The 21,825-nt window shown below is 37.2% G+C and overlaps 3 protein-coding genes across 3 annotated transcripts in view; 2 read left to right on the top strand and 1 right to left on the bottom strand.

The window, feature by feature from the left end:
* LOC147555802 (AP-5 complex subunit zeta-1) overlaps window positions 1–21,825 on the top strand; it is a 48,454-nt gene that overhangs the window by 5,119 nt on the left and 21,510 nt on the right. The gene's annotated exons all lie outside the window — the stretch shown is intronic.
* LOC147555805 (uncharacterized) lies at window positions 9,612–13,595 on the top strand. Its single transcript, XM_086658540.1, has 7 exons — window positions 9,612–9,764; window positions 10,166–10,927; window positions 11,165–11,305; window positions 11,488–11,953; window positions 12,684–13,119; window positions 13,277–13,419; window positions 13,531–13,595. Exons 1-7 carry the CDS (start codon window positions 9,612–9,614, stop codon window positions 13,593–13,595), a joined length of 2,166 nt encoding a protein of 721 aa, XP_086514666.1.
* On the bottom strand, window positions 14,751–18,231 carry LOC147555804 (uncharacterized). The gene is made up of 4 exons (XM_086663454.1): window positions 17,706–18,231; window positions 16,446–17,194; window positions 15,817–16,219; window positions 14,751–15,571 (listed from the first exon to the last, which is right to left on the bottom strand). Exons 1-4 carry the CDS (start codon window positions 18,104–18,106, stop codon window positions 14,935–14,937), a joined length of 2,190 nt encoding a protein of 729 aa, XP_086519580.1. The 5' UTR covers window positions 18,107–18,231; the 3' UTR covers window positions 14,751–14,934.

The following is a 21,825-nucleotide window of genomic DNA, read 5'->3' as shown; positions in this document are numbered from 1 at the left end:
TATGAGGCATATACCAGATCTTCGATATAACCTAATCTCTACCGGAGTATTAGATGATGAAGGGTACCACAGTCACTTTGGTGATGGAAAGTGGAAGCTCACAAAAGGGTCAATGGTGATAGCAAGGGGGAAGAAGTGTTGTACTTTATACAGGACTCAAGTAAAACTGTGTAGAGGATAATTGAATGCAGTTGAAAAAGATTCTTCCACTGATGTTTGGCATAGAAGACTCGGGCACATGAGCAAGAAGGGACTTCAAATCCTTGCTAAACGACAGGACTTACCGAACATGAAAGGTATAAATTTAAACACTTGCTCTCATTGTTTAGTAGGAAAGCAACACAGAGTTTCCTTTCAAAGGAATGAATCTGAAAGAAAATCTAGTGTTTTGGAGCTTGTTTATTCTGACGTTTGTGGACCTTTAAAGGTCAAAACACTTGGTGGTGCTTTGTATTTTGTTACTTTTATAGATGATGCTTCCAGGAAAGTTTAGGCATATGTCATAAAGACCAAAAATTAGGGACTTACAGTTTTCAAGAATTTCCACAACATGATAGAACGGGAGACAGGAAAGCCATTAAAGTGCATTCGCACTGACAATGGAGGAGAATACATCGGGTCGTTTGAAGAGATTGCAAAACCCATGGTATTCGGCATGAACAGACAGTTCCCAAAACTCCACAACAAAATGGAGTAGCAGAACGCATGAATCGCACTATTGTGGAGAGGATCAGATGTATGCTCTCAGAAGCAAAGCTGCCTAAAAGCTTCTGGGGTGAGGCAATGCGTACGGCATGTTATCTGATCAATTTATCACCTTCAGCACCATTAGATGGAGATGTAGCTGAGAGAGTGTGGGCTGGGAAAGAAGTCAGTTATGAACACCTAAGGGGGTTTGATTGCAGGGCGTTTGTGCATATACCTAAAGATCAAAGAACAAAGCTTGATGATAAAGCCAAGCAATGCATTTTTTTAGGGTATGCAGATGAGAAATTCAGGTACAGGTTATGGGATCCAGTCGATAAGAAGATTATTAAAAGTAGATATGTGGTCTTTCTTGAAGATCAAACTATTGAGGACTTCGAGAAAGTTGAGAAACGTGAGAATCATAGTAATGATCTCATTGATCTAGATCCACATATCTCTTCTAAGGTTATGCATGATAATGCAGGTGAAGAACAACATCATAAAGATGAAGCTCATGAAGATGTTACTATGGGTGATGATGTTGAACAAAGAATGGAAGTTGAACATGAACCACCAGCTGAATTGAGAAGATCGACTAGAGAGAGAGCACCATCTACCAAGTATCCTCCACACGAGTATGTGATGGTTACAGATAGTGGAGAACCACAGTGTTATGAAGAAGCCATAGATGATGAACACAAGAAGGAGTGGTTGAACGCTATGCAAGATGAGATTGAATCATCGCATAAGAACAACACTTTTAAGTTGGTTGAAAACCTAAGAATAAAAAAATTCTTAAAAATAAGTCGGTTTTCAAAATGAAAACCGAAGAAAGAAATTCACAACCACGGTATAAGGCACGCCTAGTGGTGAAAGGATTTGGGCAGAAGAAGGGTATTGATTTTGATGAGATTTTCTCACCGGTGGTGAAGATGTCCTCTATACGGTTAGTATTGGGATTGGCTGCAAGTATGAACCTAGAAATTGAGCAACTAGATGTCAAGACCGCTTTCCTTCATGGTGACTTGGAGGAAGATGTGTATATGGAACAACCAACAGGGTTTGAAGTTAAAGGTAAGGAACACTTGGTTTGTAAGTTAGAGAAGAGTTTATATGGGCTGAAACAAGCACCAAGACAGTGGTACAAAAAGTTTGAATCATTCATGAAGGATCAAGGGTATCACAAGACGGCTTCAGATCATTGTGTTTTCGTTCATAAATTTCCTGATGGAGATTTGATTATACTTCTGCTTTATGTTTATGATATGTTGATTGTTGGTCAGGATGTTAATAAAATTAGCAGGTTAAAAAAGGAACTAAATAAGTATTTCGATATGAAAGACTTGGGTCCAGCAAAACAAATTCTTGGCATGCATATCTCTCGTGATAGAAAAGCTGGAAAAATTTGGCTATCACAAGAAAGATACATCGAGAAGGTTCTAAAAAGGTTCAATATGGACAAGACAAAACCAATGAGTTGTCCATTAGCCAGTCACTTCAAGTTGTCTCGTGATCAATGTCTATCAACTAGAAGTGAGAAAGAAGAAATGGAGAAAATTCCTTATGCTTCAGCTGTAGGAAACTTGATGTATGCAATGGTGTGTACAAGACCGGACATTGCATTTGCCGTTGGAGTAGTAAGCATATTTCTTGTTAATCCAGGCAAAGAGCATTGGTTAGCAGTGAAGTGGATTCTGAAGTATCTTAGAGGTACGTCTAAAGCTCGTATATGTTTTGGTAATGATATGCCAGTATTAGTCGGTTACACAGGTGCAGACATGGCAGGAGATGTAGACTCCAAAAGGTCTACATCAGGCTACTTATTTACATTTTCAGGGGGAGTAGTGTCATGGCAATCTAAATTACAAAAGTGTGTAGCTTTATCTACTACAGAGGCAGAATATATTGTCATTACAAAATGTTGCAAGGAGATGTTATGGATGAAGAGGCTGTTAGAAGAACTTGGTATGAAACAAGATAATTATGTTATTCATTGCGACAGTCAAAGTGCCATCCACCGCAGTATGAAACAAGAAAATCCATACTGACGACAATGGTTCAGATATGATGACAAAACCATTACCCAAAGGCAAACATGAGCTATGTAGCAGTGTTGCAGGTTTGGGGATGGTAGGTCCCTCTTCATAAGTCGGGAGGGGCAGTTTGTTGGGGTCCCTCCTTATAATAAAAGGACTCCTAGTTGGAATAGGATTTCCCTTATTCTTTATTTAGGGAAAAAATAGAAACTTCTATTTTTTCAAGCCTAAAAAGGAATTCCTATTTCTATTGGTAAACCTCCCTATATATCATTATAAAAGGGAATGAAAGGGAAGAGATTATACACAACAACTTCCAGAACAAAGAGAAGTCAGAGAAAGAGAGATTTCTGAAGTAGTTCTTTGAAGAGAGATTGAAAGAGAAGAATATTGATTTGAAGAAAAGAAGATTATTAATCTTGTGAAGCAATTTAGTTTGTGGTTATCTTCTTCAACCTTTAGTAATCTAGGATTTGTTCAAATCCTAAGGAGTAAGAGATTTTTATTTCTTTGTTTCTTTGTTTCTTTGTTCAGTTTATCCACCATAGTTTTGGTGAAGAGTTGTTACTCAAGAGTGTTTCTACACATCTGGAAGAGTCGGTTAATCCTCTATTTGTTTAGGGAAGAGTTGTTATCCAAGAGTGTTTCTACACATCTTGAAGAATTGGTTTATCCACCATAGGTTTGGTGAAGAATTGTGTAACCCATTATTTTATAGTGGAAGATTTCTGGACTAGGTCCCGTAGTTTTTTACCTTCTATCTTGGAGGTATTTTTTACCACGTTAAATAATCTTGGTGTCTCTACTTTTACTTTCGCATTGTTTATCTTCATATTCCTGAACAAGTTAATTAGGTTGTTTTTCCTAACATTTCTTTACTCGAATAATCTTTTTCAATACTCTACTGTCAAACTTTGATAAACTCTTCAAGAGTCACATTAGGATTTATAAATACTTCATAATATAGTTCGAGGATTTGTAATTCATATTGAAATTTTATAAGTGGACGTCAAATCCTTTATAGACTAAATGACATTTCTTACATATGTCTACTTTATTACCTTCAGGGTAATTCTTGGTTGGTGCTTCGACTTCATGTCCGAAGACTTAATTATTGTGTAAGAAAAATCCACAAGTAATGAAGTATTTCATCAAAAGTTGACAAATTACTAATTCTGAATCAATATGCTCTCAGTAGCTACTTTTCAGAAATATATCGTCTGAAATAATTTATTTGATTTCTCAAATTCTCACAGCATACATAGTTCAATGACCTCATATATGTGCCAACGTAAAAGGTCAATTATGTCTTTTTTAGCTCATATCCTATTCAGAGAATTTTATTGAAAACATGAACTACATTTGTTTCTAATTTGATAGCCTCTTCAGGAGGATTCTCATATCCTCTCCAGGAGTATATGTCACTTTGATCAGCTCAGATCATATTTCACGACCTTTGTCCGTGTATGAGCATATTAAGCTCTGAAAAATATTTATGTTTGGAGGTACAAATCTAAGTACATTGATTGCAAATGGAAGAAACTTGATACTTTCAAGTATTTTACGACATTGAATATAAGACTTCCTCCGCCTAATGTCGATAGATTTCGTCTTATTTATGTGCACATACTTCAAGGATGCGACATAGACGAAAGAGAAATCAATTGCTTCAGACAAATTTTGATTTCTATTTTTATATCATATGATCTGTTGGACCAAAATTGTTATCTAACCACAACTTCAGGTGTGAGAAATTTGTTCTAATAACAACTTTAGGTGTGATTGATTACATGTGAGATGTCATCTTCATGCGATTTTTCTATTAAAATCCATCATCTCTTTCTTTGTGTATTACAACTTTAGGTGTAATATGAAATGAGATATTCAACAAATTTTATTTTCCAATAATTTTCAACTCGTCGTCATCCATAGACACGAAAGAAAGATATTATCACCACTTCATGAAAATTTTATTGTAATACAAGTGCAACCAACATTGTAATGTTGTATTCTCCTTAAAAGAATTTCACAAAAATTGGTTGTCTTCCACTGTGAAGAACTTTTCCAAATCTAATCAGACTATATGTTGATGCAGTGAAATGAGATGTTCATTTTTGCTACTTCATTTTCAATCTGAAATCGATGAAGTAATTTTCTTACAAGTTCCATTATGATATCTAAATAATCAATGAAAAGTAATTCCAATATTGAAATATCAATATTTTTCATTCTTCAAGAATGAGTAAACAAATTTTGTTTTGCAAGGATTCACCGTTTTGGTGATAATTAACTTACTCATATTGCTTACCAAACTGCAGGTTTGGTAATATCATATAGAAATAGATGATTCAATTTCATTGTAACCAAAATCAGATGGTTAAATTTTCTCCTCAAAGAATCTTTATTACTATGCACTTAGAATATATTCATAAAATACCAAATAGAAATAGATGATTCAATTTCATTGTAACCAAAATCAAATGGTTAAATTTTCTCCTGAAAGAATCTTTATTAATAAATCTAATAAGATGGGAGAATTGAAGTACTTATATGAGATAATTTTATCATCCTTAAGATATATCTAAAGAATTATTGATTGTCATATATCTGGAATTTTTTTATCAAATATGCACTTAGAATATATTCATAAAACACCAAATATTAGTTATGAGAGTAATACTAATTTATTTTTGAAAATATAACTTACATTAACCTCACCATCGAATGAATTGAATTAACATTCATATTAGATTAATTGGAATGTTAATCCTTTTATCTATGCAATTCTCATATCCTTCTGATATGATTTAATATGTCTCAACAACAATAAAATAAATTGTTAGCAATAAAGAAGAATTATAAGTTTGTAAATTCAACAAAGCAAGGTCCAAATACTTTTTAACTTACCAATAATTATTGACCAAACTTACCAATCTTTTATGTGCGTATATCTTGATCAAGGAGTTGATAATTTCTTCGTCATTTTGATCATAGAGCAATTCGTGCTGATAACGTGTTGTGAAAAATAAAAGAGGGAAGAAGAAAGACAATAGAAATATATTAACCAAGAGATTGTAGACAAGAAGAACTAGATTTATATTCTTATATTTGTAGAGAGATTCTCTACTTTGGTACATTGGTATTTGGTACACATTAGGTTGGTATATTTACACATTAGCTAGAGACCTCCTTATATAGGCCTTTGAAGAGATACATATTGTGGGAGTCAATTGTCGGTGGACAAATTGGATGGCGGTTTGCTTGTGGCTGTAGGCGGTTTAACAAAGCTAATTGGATGGCGGTTTTCAATTGGGTTTCTAAATTGAAAGGTTTCCAATTTTGGATTCAATTGAGGCGGCTTATAATGTATTTAAATAGGGGGCTTGAGTGCTTTGTTAGACACATCAACACAACTACTCAACAACAACTCTTCTTTAGAGAGCTAGAGAGAGAGAGCAAGTGAGAGAGATTTTGTTCATAGTTTTGAGCGGTGTTTAATTTCTCGGTCGTCGAAGATTTAGTATAGAAGGTTAATTTCTATACGGTACCATCTTGGGACGAACTTGCGGGTTGTGTGAGTCGTCTTCATCTATCCTTCAATAAAGATTTCTTGTTCGCCCGAGGACGTAGGCTTTAAAGCCGAACCTCGTATATTCTGTTTGCATATTTAGATTTTGACTTAGCTTTTCGATTAATCTTCATAATCGGATCAATTTCTAGGATAGGTTCGATAGCTTCCGCGACTTTCAGTTATAACACATATCTAATACAAGAGTTACATGTAATCAATGTTGCTTGAATACAAATAGTGGTGGAGAACTTATGGTGGTGAGAGTTACAAAGGGTGGTGGTCATCCGCCATAAATCAAAGATTTATAACAAGTGACAATTTTTTGAAGTGCCTTGATTTTATGAAAGGGGGATTGGGGTTTGAATTTTCATTATAATTCGATGAAGTAGAGCTTCGCAATACATGATTGTGATTATGGAGAATGTGAGTTATAATCACTCGACCAGGTTGAGCTTTAATATACATGATTGTGTTGCAATCTTTTTGTAGCTTGCATGGATTCATCCTTCATCATCTTCTCCTTTCATTTAGTATTTTTTTTGTTGTTATGATTTTTTTCTTATATTTATGCACGTTGTCGATGGTTTTTCATAATAGGTGACTTATAAGAAATACGTTAAGCTTTATAAAAATTTTGATTTTTATACAAAATCATAAATTATTTCTCTTTTCCTTTAATTGGTTAAAAGTAGAAAATATTAACGACCTAACATGTGCTCTACAGACACATGTTAGGGGCCCCCTAATTATTTAGTAAAACAATTTACAATTAATTAGTTTAAACAATAGGTTTTCTGGCAGTTTAAACAATAGGTTTCCTCCTGGCTGGTCAACAATTGGTTGCCCAAGTGGTCCAATGTGTTGACATAAACTCCAAAATTTTAGAGATTCCAAGTTCGATTTCCAGAGGAAGTGGTTTCCATGGTTTATTGAACTTGAGTTATTAAGGTATAAATAATGTTGTTGGGCTTTAGGCCATAGTTTAGTTGGGCTATAGGTCCGTTCTTTGTAACAATTTGAATCCGACAGTTTCGTGCCTATCACATCTTTTATGTATCAATGCCAATGTAATGACTATCGTAGTCTATTTACAAAAGAAAAAAAATATGTTTTGTGGCTGAATGAGTACACAACCCAGTCTTTTAACCAGTTGGTAGCCCAATACACGTGGAATGAGAGAGAGAGATAGAGAGTTTGGGAACGGGGAAAGCAAAGATGAGATTAACACTTATTTGGACCAGATTATGTTTGTTTAGTTGCCAATTTAATGCAAGAGCCCCCGAAGAACAGTGCATCCCTCCTTTGCCTACGCAAAAATATTTTAGGGTTTTTATGGATTGCAAGTTTCAGAACATGGAAACTCCAATGGACGGGGGCCTTTCTTCTTCTGCTCTAAAAGAAACGTTTGTAGACTGTGAAGGTGAGATTAGGATCCATGGAAATCCTTAGTTTAGTTGCCAAACAATTTTGGGGTTTCATTTTCCGAACAATGTGATGTGTAATTGATTTACAAAAACAAAAAAATATGATTTACATAGTTTTAATATATTATGGTGTTTTAGAATGTTAATGAATTTTTCAAATATACTTCATATATATTGATCAAGGTAATCTGTGTTAAGACAGAGCTAGCTCTTTAATGAAGGTAGAATAAGGGGTAAGGATGACAGAGATGAATAAAATTAAAGAATGGGTGAGAGAAAATGATCAAGCTTGACTTCATTTCTGTTTCAAAAGAATAGAGAGAAACGGTCAGTGAATGGGGGAGAGTTTAGGGAGAGAGAGTCAAAGTGGAAGATTATGAATTGATATAATATAAGAGGGAATGGGCGTTGGGTCCAAAACTGGGCCGAAAATAAGGGCCCAAACCAATCATATCCAAAAATGTAAAAGGGGTCCAATGCGTCAGAAGTAAAGGTGAAATTGAGAGGATAAATCTAAGGCCCAAAAAAGGAGCCCAAATAGGAAATCCAACCCAATAGGGAATTATATTTCAAAAAAAACCCAAAATGTTAGATTACCTCTCTATCCCTCCAAAACAATTTGTTCCCTCTCTTATCCCTCACTCAATTCCCGCCCAAAAAAAGGTTGATTAGACACAACCCTCTCATCACTCATGTCAGCCTTACTCTCTTCTCTCTCGGACTCCGCGCGCTCTCTCTCCTCATTCAAACCGGTGAGACACAAAACTCTCCATCTCTCTCTCTCTCTTCATTCAACCGATTGCTCACTCTCTCTCCTCTCTATCTCTCCTCTCTATCTCGATCAAAACCAGAAACCGGTCCATCTCTATCTCCCTCTTTCTCTTTTTCAAGCGAAACAATCTCAAGGCATTAAACCCTCTTTGATTCGAAACGTTACCGACGAATCTCTCTCAACCAAACCTATTTAAGCAACCGGATCTACTCTTTTTTCTCTCTATTTCGCTCTGTTTCAACGAATCTCAAGCTTCTCTCTCGATTTCTCTCTCTTTCACAAACAGGAACATCTCTGTTCTTCGTCTAACTCTTGATCCCCTCTCTGTTGTTGGTAAATTATTAGGATTGTTGGAACATTTTTGGGGTTTCTTGTTTCACATCTGTGGGTTTTGGTACAGATTTAGGGGTGTTTGAAAATTTGGGGGAGTTTTCAAACAATTAGGGTTTATGATTTCAAGTTTAGTAGTTTGATCTATAGTCTGTGATAAATCATTTTGGGTTGTTTTTCGAAAAAGTTTTAGGGTTAAGTTGCTCTAAAGTTTGTGATAAAACATTTTGGTTGTTGTTTTGTGATTTCGGAACCATTTGGGTGTTTATGGTTCTTCATCAAGCTTCTAGGTTAGGTTTGTTTTAACATTTAGGGTTGTGATCCGAAAGTTAGGTTTCTGTGGAGACATTTAGTACTTTGTCTTCCATTTTTGGGGGTCTGTCTTTGTTGATGAAGTAAATGATTTGTTTTATCATTCTAGGTTGTGTTGAAGAAATGTTGGATTATGTTTAGACATTTTGATAGTTGTTTGTGATTTCGGAAGCATGCATCTTCACAGAAAGGTCATTTGGGTGTTTATGAGTCTTCATCAAGTTTCTAGGTTAGGGTTGTTTTAACATTTAGGGGTGTGATACGAAAGTTAGCTTTCTGTGGAGGAATTTAGTCATTTGTTTTGGATTTATGGGTGTTTGTCTTTGTTGATGAAATGAATGGTTTGTTTTAACATTCATGGTTGTGTAAACGAAATTAGTATGTGTTTAGACATTTTTGGTTGTGTACATACATTTTGTGTTTGTTTGAAACATGTGGGTGTCTAATACAAAACATAACAAATTTTGCAGATTACAAAGATGGTTAAAGCTGCAACAAAGAAAGGAGATGATCCTCAAAAAAGACAACAGACTCCAGTGAGGGCTAGCCCTAGAAAGAGGGCTAGTGAAGAGCCATCATCTGCTGGGCCTAGCAAGAAAGGCAAGAAAGTTGCTAGTCCTAAACAGGCTAAGGTATGTTATTGTATACACATCTTTGTCAATGTTCTGTAATTAATGTTTGTGCTCTCACATTTCTTAAAATGGTTTGGCATATTTGTTCGTGTGTTGTCATTCTGTAAAACAAGCAAAAAGGTATCTTATTGTATACACATTTTTGACCCATGTCCTGTATTTAATGTTTGTGGTTTGACATTTCATATAATGTTTTGGCATATTTGTTAGTGTGCTGACATTCTTTGAAATGTTGTTTCAATTAGTGGTCCTTCATTCTTGTGTAGACCAGCATTGGCATAGGCTCTATTGTGTGGACACGTTCCAAAATGATCTGACATTATTTATAGTGATGTAGCATTCAGTGTAGTGTTGTATATTTTGTAGAATGTGCTGACATATCTGTTACTTTTTGTGTGAAGCACCGAGGATATACTTCCAAGAAGAGAGAGCCCATGGTGGAGCCTCAACCAAAAGAGCCTATGGAGCAGAAGAAGAAAACTGCTTTTAATTACAAATGTAATTTTAAAGCAGTTTTCAAGGTGGCGCGGGAATTGCAGTTATATATTACTGAAGAGCAAAGGAAGATGTTGCTTTCTTCACCATTCGGGGCCTTATTTAAGGCAGTGACCAGTTTTAGTTTCCGAACAGAGAATGTGATGGAGAAGCCGAACAAAGCCATCTATGATCTTCTGTACTGCTATGACAAACAGAGCCAAGCCTTCAACATCGGAGGGAAGTTGATTCAGTTCACTCCCGGAGATGTTGCTTTGTTGTTGGGAGTCCCAATGGAAGGACAAATATATGATGCATTCCCAACCAATGTCACCATAGATGTGGCTAAGGACCAGTTTTTGAGCAAGTATTTCAAAGACTGTATTGTTGAGGGAAAGGCTGCATCTTTTGGGGGTCCCAGCATCGAAAAGGCTTTGCATGTGGCTGCAAGAACAAAGGCTCCGGCCATTGAGTTTTTGAAACTATGGATTATGTACATGGCAGCCACATTCCTGTTTGCTTCAGCTGCCGGCTCCTCGGTTGTCGGGAGTTTTTATCACAATCTCCAAACGGAGAGAATGATGAAAAGAGTTTCATGGGCGAGAGCTATTCACTCCTACATGATGGAGAGAATAAACAAGCACTCGGAAGACCCGGCAAAAGCTTCAGGATGCCTGACTCTTCTCCCCGTAAGTATTCATTACAATGCACTTAAATTTTCCATAATTTCTTAAGGTGCAAATAAATCAAGTTATTTTGCTTTGACATTCTCCAAAATGTGTCATCAATCTTTTGGGGCTTCTGTAATGCTGATACATTTCGTAGAATGTTTGGGCAATGTAGAAAATGTTTTTCCATTCCTTGTGATGATACAGAACAACACTTCTGACCTATTTGTGTTTAATTTTCTCTTAATTTATTTGCAGTACTGGTACTGCATGCACACCAGGATCCATGAGGACCTGGTTGGAGAAGTAGGGGTCAGTCCTAGAATAGCTCGATGGATGATCGAGCCATTCTTCCTTAAAGGACTGGAAGAAGAGCTGGAAAGCATTACAGAGGAGCAGGTAATTTGTTGAAACATTTCTTAAAATGTCTCTGTGATTTTAATAAATGTTCTAACATAACTGATGTCTGATTGACATTGTGGCAAATGTTGGAACATTTGTATGAATTTGTTCACATTTAATTAAATGTATGACTTTTTTGAGAGGTGTTGAATAATAACCATATGTATCCCTCCTTGTAGGTGAAGGTGGAGTTGGTGCCAGAGTCTGTTGAAGAGGAAGAGTTGTTAAAGTTCACTGAGAGGGTGGTGGTGGAGATGAATGAAGAAGAAGTAGAAAAGTTGAAGGAGGAAGTAGAAAAGTTGAAGGAGGAAGTGGAGAGGTTGAGAGAAGAGAAAGAGATGGTAAAGAGAGAGAGAGAAGTATTAAGAGAGGAATTGGAGAGGATGAAGAGAGAGAGAGGAGAGAAGAATGATGTTTTGGAATTTGATTTTGGTGTCGGAGGGGAGGTGGATGTTCGAGAAGAGGTTGGTAGAGATGAGGTGACTGTTGGAGAGGAGGTGACTGTTGGTAGAGATGAGGTGAATGTTGGAGAAGAGGTTAGACAAGAGGTGGAGAGTGGAGATAGTGGAGAGAAGATAGTGGAGCAGGAAGTAGCCCCAAAAAATCCGGAACAAGTAAACGTAGAACCCAGCATCGAAAAAGAAAGTGATGCCGAAGCCCAAACTGAAGGAGCAGAAATAGACAATAAGGGTAAGAAGGCAATTTCTGATGAGGGTCAATCTTCCGTGGAGGGGCAAAAGCAGGAGCAGAAAGTGAGCCAAGTTGCTGGGTCAAGTGAGTAAATGCTCACGCAAATCTTTACTTCTGTTGGCATTCCTGTCTTTGCTTTATAAGAATTTGGAAATGTTGGAGCAAACACCAGAATGCTTCAACATTTGAGATATTGTTATAAAAAGTAATGAATATTGTCTTTGTTTAGATTAAAGTTGGTTTTATTTCTAGTTTTTTTTTTTTTTAAGCAACGTATTAACTTGTGTGCAATCAATCTCTCTTCTCTGAAATTCTTACTTACTTGTCAGATGATTGGTATGAACATAAATTGTTCCGCCATCGTTACAAGTTTTTTGATAAACGGTAAGTAAACGAGTTCTATCGTACTCCCACGATGTCTTTTACCACGACAATTGAAGACTTTCTTTTACCACGAACGACAATAGACTGGTCGGCTAAGTAATAAATAAGAAACAAACAAGTAAGTGTTCTTCTCCCACATAAATACGTAAAATGTTTGAACATACGTGATAACGTTTATATATATTGATCAAGAATTGGATAATCATTTATGTTAAGATTTGGTTTTCTATCGAATGTTGACTAGTTAAACGTGTGGTGGTGGGAACAGGTGAAAAGCATTTTCAAAGTTTTTTGAATGTAGGTGAAAATGAGACGGAAGAAGTTGACTTCCAGCTGACTTGGCCTTCAGCTTTCTTTTCAGAGGTTTGTGAAGTGGCAAAAGTATATGAGAACTATGAGATCGTGGAGAACGAAAGTTCTTCTGAAGACGATTTTGTAGATAAGCCAAAGGTTGAAACGGCTGAAGTTGTGGAAAAGAAAGATAAAAACAAACCAAACTCTTTGGTGAAGAGAGTTAAAACACAGCCAAGAACCCGAACCATGACCGAGAAAGCAAAACAACTCGAGAAGAAAAAGACAATTAATGTAGAAGAAATTGTAGAGTTGGGAGGCGGAAGGTCAGCAGCAGAGGAGGAAGGTGAGAAGCTAGGTAACTGGAGAAGAAGCCCGGTGTGGAAGAATGTCAAGGAAGATGAAAAGGGTCTGATGGAAGAATTCATCAGGAAAAATAACAAAAGGTAGGAGTAGGTTACTGTAATGTTCATGCACTGACAATAATGTTTAAACATTCTTGTTTGTGTTGAAACATTAATTTTAGCTTACTGTAATGTTCTAGCATTGGCCGGTATGTCTTATCATTACAAAAGGTGACACTGTTTTTTCCACATTTTCCAGTACTAAAGTGTGGTTTAGTGACGGCATAAACGACATATGTGGAAAGCAGCTCGACATGTTGATGATGAATCTAGAATGCGATTCACAGATAATCAACTGGGCCAGTTCCTTTGTCACAAATCACAAGGAATTGAAAGAAAAGTGTGTGCTTTGCCTCCCATCAGAGATCTACGTAAGTGAAGAGATTAGAATGTTTTCCTATCGTCATCTTTTATATGAGTGAACATTTTGATAACTTTGTGTTTGTTCGACAGACAATGATAAAGTCGGAGGTCAACCAAGCTTCAATCGAACATATGCTCAATCGCACGTTGAGTAATAATGCTGGGAAACCGGAGATATTGTTTGTGTGTGCACCAATCTGCCACCCAACAACGGGGGACGCAGCAAGGGGGGGCACTGGACACTATTGATATACAATGTATTTCTCCATAGGTGGACCCATTATGACTCAATGGCATTTGACAAGAAGAAGGCCAAGGACTGCTACGAAAATGCCAGGGAGTACGCGGCATATGTCGAGGATGTAATGGAAGAAGTTGGGTTCACAATGTTTGGAACCCAACAAAAATATGCAGATGTCGTTGGGGAGCCAGAATTCCCTACTCAGGGAGAAAAGTAAGTGTTCTCACTCATTATCTGTTCCAACATTACGATGCATGTTTTTATTAGTTGGAAATTGTTTTAACATTCCGGGAAATGTTGGTACAAAACCTTATATGTTTTTATAAATTTGATAAAAAACACGTAGTTATTAATAATTTAGTCTCATTTAACATTATGTTTCAGAATTGTCTGTGACTGTAGAAACATTATTGGTTATGCTTTAACATTTCGTTTGTGTCTTGAACAGCCCGGATTGCGGTCTGTTTGTCATTTTGAAAATTGAAGAGCTCGTGGCAGACTGCACGACAACAGGACCCAAACAGCATACAGAAAACCCAGATTGGGTATCCCTGGCACAAAGGAAGAGGGCCAAGCTAACCCACAACATTTTGAGAGAGAATACGATATCTTGGAGGATGGCCCGAGCTTGAAGTAGTTTCCCCTGTGTATGTTTTTTTTGTAAAGGATCTTTTTTAATCAAAAATGAAGTAGTTGTTCAGGTAACGGGTTATGTTCATATCACTAAACCCGAAACGACTTCATTCTTGATTAGATTACAAACAAATATGGTTTGTAAATTATTTTGGGATGTTAACATTCTTGATTAGATTACATACAATGATTTTGGATGGGATGTTTATGTTAAAATAATATGAAGTAAATTTGAATATATTATTATTTTTCTTCAACAACATGTGTGACATGCATTGTCCACTTAGAGTTTGTTTCAGGGAAGAACATACACAGATATGTTAGAACATTCCTTTCAATGCTGGGCCAAATTGATAAATGTTTGAGAAATATGTAATAATGTTCCTTCATTATTACGAATGTATTCAAAAAATCCATAATGTTAACACATTGTAAATAATAGTAAGACATGTAAGGATTCATTAACTGAACATTTTGTAGAATGTTATAACATTTTCACAAGAGAACAAAATATGTACTAAATACCAAAAGATTTTTCTAAAACATTCAACACAATGTACAGACAGTCTGTAACATGTTGAGACATATCGTTGATGTTGAAGCATTTAGAAAAATGAGAACTACAGTTGGGCCCGACATGTTGCACTGTTGTGATAAGAGGGTTGGTTGCACCTGCGACATATTCTTTTCCTCCTGGTAACATCTCCGGAACTCTGCAACCGTGTTGTACGTGGTCTCCCTGGTGCCCTTCTAACTAGTGGAGGAAGAGTCTTGGTTAATGGATCAAAAGTATAGGGTTCGTCATAATTTGGAACGGGGTAAACACAATGTTGGTATGTGTTTCTGTAAGCCTCAACCGTCCAGACTGGATCGTAAAAACACGTACTATCACCCCGAGTCTTGTTGATGCATAACATTGCATGTTGACACGGAAGCGAATCTACTTGCCAACGCCGACAAGAGCATGTGAGAGTACCAAGATTTACGGAATGGCGTGGAGTCGAATATACTTCATAAATAAGTGGGGCTGCCTCGACGTATCTCCAAGTCTCCGCAACTTTGTATTTCGCTTGTTGCTCCAAGTTAATGGATGGGCAAAGAAATGTATTCCATCCAATAGCGGCGTCTCTATGATTTCTCATCTTGTTCATAATCTTCTGTCTTATGGCATCCAACAATGCTGTAATAGGGAGAACGCGGGCTTTCTTTACCATGTTGTTGAAGCTCTCAGACAGTTGGGAAGTGATGGCGCCATACCTGTAAGACAACATTATAACGTCTGTCACAACAGTTTACGGAATGCTTATATTAAATCATGTTGTGTTCCAACCGTACACTAAATGTATGAACATTAATTGGAATGACAAAACAATAGGGCGAATGTCCTTTCATAACAGAAGCTATGATTAAATGTGAAAAAATTACTGTGTAAACTTAAAGTGTGCCGGTAACAAGGTTCGTGGTGTTTCAACATTTCAACTGAAAATGAGTAAACAAAATACCTATCTCCGGGGAAAAAGGAATCTGCCCATGATTCCGGATTAAGGGATTGGAAAAACCTCTCCACATTGGTTCCACCCATCTCAACCATTTGTTCAATGGTTGCGTGATACTCGCTCTCGGGTAATGCACGTGCCGCCGTAAACATAAGACTCTGAAAATAACGTGACTGGCGCGCCCCGTTACGTATTCTCAAGTTTAGATTACATCGTAAGTGCCAAGCACAGAATGAGTGGTGAGCGGTGGGAAAAACATTCTTCACGCCTTTTAGAATTCCAGCATGTCTATCCGAAATAAAGGTGTAACGTTTGATCGGATCCACCACTAATTTCAAATTTTGCAGAAACCATTCCCAATTATGATCATTCTCAATGTCCACAACTGCGTAAGCAATGGGGAACAGACCTAACAAAAAAATAATAATACAAAATTAGTGTTGTTGATTCATTAACCAATAGTGCATTAGCAAATGATCCAATGTCTAAACATACGTGGTAATGTCCAGTGACACCAATAAATGATGCATCATCTCACTGGATGCAGCGACATTGTAGATCGTGTTCTTAAAATTTAGTCAAGTGTTGGCAGGAACATTAGAATGTTAACGTACGATGTCAAAATGAAAACATACCGTCGTTTCCGTCCTTGGTAACCGCAGCTAAAATGCAGCCATTAAAACGTGTTTTGGCGAATGTTCCATCAATATAGATCACGGGACGACAGTGTTGAAACCCAAGGATAGATGCGTGAAGCGCAATAAAAACTCGGACAAATCTATTGGTAGTGGGTTCGATTTGCAAATCAATTATGCTATTGGGATTAGTAGTCGCCAAAGAATCTACGTACCACTTCAACTTTGCATAGGAATCACCCTCCTGCCCAAATACTTTGTCCATGGCTACCTTCTTACCACCGTAAGAAAAGTAATAGCTCAACTCAACACCGTAATCGTCTTGAAACTTTTCTTTAACTTCAGCAGTACTCCAATTTGGGTGTTTTCTGATGTCGTCATCCATTAGGCTGCCAACAAGTTTACTAGAGAGTTTGGGATCCGCAGGTTTGAGAACAACATCGAGACAATCGTGTATCGGTTCGTATTCTTTCAAAAGAAACACGGATTTACATCCCAATGGTGTAACCCCGTGGACTCTCCAATTACATCCGGGTTTGGAACAAACGGCAGTCACACGACATGGTTCATTCTTGATATATTTGTAGTTGTTCTTGGTTGCAATGGTATAACGACCAATAGCGTGTCGAAAAGCTTTGACACCACCAGGGAATATTTGCCCAATCTCCGTAAATACGTCGCCCCATGAGTCACATACTAACTTCTTGTCATTATTTTGAGATGTAGAAAGTGACCTTTCAGTTTCCATACTGCAAAATTGAATAAAATGTTAAGAAAGTATCATTGATTGTCTTAACAGGTTAACAAATGTATGAACATCTAGTGTAATGTCGCGGCAACACAGAGAATGTCTGGACATGCGTAGGAATGTTCAGTTATCAAGGAGAATGTGGTATAATTTAATGAAATGTGTGAAATTATGTGAAAATGATGGATAACATTCTACTGAATGCTTCGAATATGTGGTATAATCAGGTGGTCCAAGAAGCAATGTCTGATCATTCTATCAAATGTTGGTCAAACTGCTAATTCAATAGCTAAGAAACAAATGTGTTAACACGATAAAGTACCTGTAACATGTAACGAAATGTTCCGACATTTTTGTAAATGTTAACACAAACGTTAAAGTTATAACAGAAACACAAAAGATGTACGGACAGCGAAAGAACTGTACGGACACTTCAGAAACTAAGCTTTACACGAGAAGGATGAACAAAAGCATACAATCTCATAAAAAAGAGTTTCATCATCAAAAGTTACCTGGATTTATAGGAGAAGAAGATGGTGATTCGAACAAGTTGATGGCTGGAGAAGATGAATAGATATGATGAATGAAGAAGAGGGTTTGTATCTCGGTTTGTGTCTGTAGGTGATGACTGAACGAAGATGATGAAAATATTAGAGAGAGAAAGGTGAAAACGAAGATGATGATTGAAGAGATGATGACTGTAGAGAGAAGAAGGTGGAAAATAGGGTTTGGGGTTCGGTTTAGGTAGAGAGATAAGAAGGTGGAAACAGATTTTGGAGAGAGAAAGTAAATCAGATTTTTGAGAGAGAAAGATATGATTTGTTAGAGTTGTTGGATATATATAGGAGGGCAAAAGAGGGTTTAGAAGAAAATAGGAAATCTTAGAGATAAGAGTTGGGCCCGGATTGCACATTGGGATGTGTATTTGGGTTTGATATGAGTTATTATTGGATTATTGGGTTTTGGGTGAGATATTAAACCTTGTTGGGTTTTTTTTTGTATTTGGGCCCAAAATTTGGGCCTTTCATCAAAAAATTCGGTGAAATTACCGTAAGACCCATGTTTCTTTTCGAATTTACGGAATCTGTCACCTAGAAAAATTATGGATTTGCCACTCTGAAAATATCGGGAATTGTCACTCCGCTTTTTTAATTTCTCTCTCTACTCTTTTACTTTCTCTCTCTAATTCTCTTTCCAGATTTATTTCCTTTATTTAACCAATTCCTATTTTCTCTCAAATTTTTAACTAATTTAGAATATTTCCCTCTCCAATTCCTATTTCTCTCTCCAATCTCAACAAATATTTCTCTTTGAATTTCTCTCTCCAAAAATTCAAAATTGGTTCAAATTTCTCTTTCTTTTTCTTCCAGATTTATTTCTTATCTCTTTATATTTAAATTTTCCTCATTTTTGGTAGTTTTTCATTTAAATTTAAAGTTTCCTCATTTTCGAATTTTTCTCTCCAACTTTTCAGATTTATTAATTCAACCAATTCCTGATTTCTATCAAATTTTAACCAATTTCGATTTTTCTTGGTTATGTATTAAACACTTTTGTACTGGAAATTTTCTTGTGTACCGAAAATTGTTCTGCGTCCTGGCCATTTGGTTATGTACTACTCATTTTTGTACTGGGAATTTTCTTATTTCCAGGAAATTTTTCTGTTTACTAGCCATTTGGTTATGTACTTGACATTTTTCTACTGGAAATTTTCTTGTTTCCTGGAAATTTTTCTGTTTCCTAGCCATTTGGTTATGTACTACACATTTTCGTACTGAAAATTTTCTTGTTTCTTGGAAATTTTCTTGTTGTCGTGGAAATTGTTCTGTGTACTAGCCATTTGGTTATGTACTAGACATTTTTGTACTTAGAAATTTTTTTGTTTCCTAGAAATTGTTCTGTATACTGGCCATTTGGTTAATGTACTAGACATTTTAGTATTGGAAATTTTCTTGTGTACCGGAAATTGTTCTGTGTACTAGCCATTCGGTTATGAACTACACATTTTTGTACTGAAAACTTTCACATATTCCCTCTCTCTAAATTTTATTCCTTTTTCATGAAGAAGATCTTTGGTGTATAAATAAGAAGAAAGAAAACTTTTAGAGGGAGAAAAAACTGGAAACTTTGATGTTTTTAGAGATTGAAAGAGATGGAGAAGATAAAATGTGAAACAAAATAAGAATGATGAAGAAGATCTTTGGTGTATAAATAAGAAGAAGGAAGGAATTGAAACAGAATACAATGGGCGGGATCCAAAAAAATTGGCCAAAAAAGAGATGACGTCACGACAGAAGATCTGAATGTTTTTCTAGTCGTGACGTCATGTACGAGAAATTAATTAATTCGCTGTCGTCGCGTCAGATTGTCCCAAACACGAAAATGTCCCCCCTTTCAAAACTACTCTAAGACTTTGGAAGAAACAAGACCACACTTTGAAGGAGACATCACATCCCAAAAAGAGATGGTTAATGGATTCTTCATCCTTCCCACATAGGGCATCTGTTAGGAGCAATTAAGCCTCGCACCGAAGGAAATCCATAGTGGGTATCTTCCTCAAACACACTGCTCACACAAAAATGCTTACTCTAACCGGAATGAAATCCCTCCAAATTTTCGAAAAGATCAGTTGATGATCCACTAGGTCATGAGATAGTATAGCATATATAGGTTGATTTGACCGAAAGATCTCCAAAAGAAGGCGAGGACCACACCCTAGAATCCTCCCTCTTCGATAAAGAAACAAGATTCCGTTCCTCCAACAGATCATTGGGCTCGATCACTTCCCAATCATATAAGTTTCTCCTAGTTGTCAAAGACCAGGAGCTGGAAGGGATATCGAAAAATTCACACACCCTTCCCTCTTTGATGAAGGAAATTTTGAAGAGAATTGGGTAAATATCTTTAAGAGGACAATCTCTGAGCCAAGAATCCGACCAGAAACTAATGTTTGCACCCATTCCTCACCTTGAGAGATGTGAGGGCTTCGAATCTTGGCCATCTATTAAATATGCCTCTCCACACCGAGACCTCATAACTTCCTTTCGGGATTTTCGTGATCCAACCAAGCACTGGCTCCCCATACTTCTCCACATTGATCCTTCTCCAGAGATGGCTCTTTTCTCGCCCAAATCTCCGAATCCATTTAGTTAAGAGAGCATCATTCATACATCTTACCTTCTTAATACCTAGCCCCCCTGAAGGAAAGGTTTGAAAATCTGCTCCCAAGCCACCCAGTGAATCTTTTTGTGCTCTCGACAGAGTCCCAGAAGAAGTCTCTAAATCTCTTCTCTATTTGATCGCAGACAGATACCTAAGCGGCGAATAGAGATAGAAAGTAAATTGGAAGAGCGGAGAGGACCGATTTGATTAGTGTTAGTTTCCCTCCCTTTGAGAGAAGGCTAGCTTTCCAAACTGATAGCCGCTTGGAAACCTTTTCTATCACTGGATTCCACAGGGATTTGGTTCTATAAGATTGGCCCAATGGCAGGCCCGAATAGGAGGTGGGGAGATTTGCTGCACCCAAGAATGTCGGCGAAAAAGTCCAGTTCCTGAACCAGGCCCACACCAAAGATCTTGGTTTTGCCAAAGTTCCCCTTGAGACCCGACGCAGCCTCAAACAAAATTAGAGTGTTCTTGAGCCTCCTCACTTGACTTTCTTCATTATTAAGAAAAAACATAGTATCATCTGCGAACTGGAGGTGGGAGATGGCCGTCCCTCCAGAGGCCACTTTGAACCCCTCGAACCATCTCAGGTCTTCCCCTTTCGAAATCAAGAAGCTAAGAACCTCTGCCACCAAAAGAAATAGAAGGAGAGATAAAGGATCTCCCTAGCGAATTCCTCTTGAGTTTTGGAAGATCTCAGTGGAAGTTCCATTAACCAGAGCCGAGAAAGTTGCTGATGAAATGCAATTTAAAATCCACGACCTCCACTTACTCTTGAACCCCATCTTCACTATAACAGAGTATAGGAAGTCCCAGCTGATCTTATCATATGCTTTTTCGAGATCAATTTTAACCAAAATACCTGGGAACTTCGATTTAAGTCTCGAGTCCAGCAACTCATTAGCCAAGAGGATCCCATCAAGGATTTGCCTGTCTTTAGTTAAAGCCCCCTGGTTGATGGATATAATCGAGTCTAAACAAACCTTAAGTCTGTTGGCCAAGACTTTGGAGATGATTTTGTAGGTCTACAATCATGTGAGAGATTCTATCACTTCCTTCTTAGGGATGAGAACTAAAAAGGTTTGGTTAAACCTCCAATTGAAACTTCCTAAGAACCACAACGAGGTCATAAGATCCATAATATCCTTTTCCATGAAACTCCAACATTTGACATAGAAATTGATAGAAAAACCATCCGGACCCGGAGCTTTGTCCTTGGCCAGGTCTTTGACTGCCTGAAGAACCTCTTCAGTCCGAGAAAGCCTCTTCCAAAGCATCAGCCTGACTCTCCGATATCGAAGGTAAAGCCAATCCTTCAATCCCAGGGCGCCAAAAAGACGGTTCAGAATAGAGAGAAGAGAAATGGGTGACCACCTTATCTTTAATCTCGGAATCTTCCAAGATAAGGTCATCACCCACTTTAATGGCAACAATTCTATTGGCTCGCTTCCTCTGATTAATAATGCT

The sequence above is a fragment of the Eschscholzia californica genome, unplaced genomic scaffold (assembly GCF_041429995.1).
Source record: "Eschscholzia californica isolate CP2 unplaced genomic scaffold, dmEscCali1.0.p SCAF_2, whole genome shotgun sequence".
Lineage (NCBI taxonomy): Eukaryota > Viridiplantae > Streptophyta > Magnoliopsida > Ranunculales > Papaveraceae > Eschscholzia > Eschscholzia californica.
The sequence above is the reverse complement of the archived record's forward strand: the minus strand, read 5'-3'. Positions and strand labels throughout refer to the sequence as shown.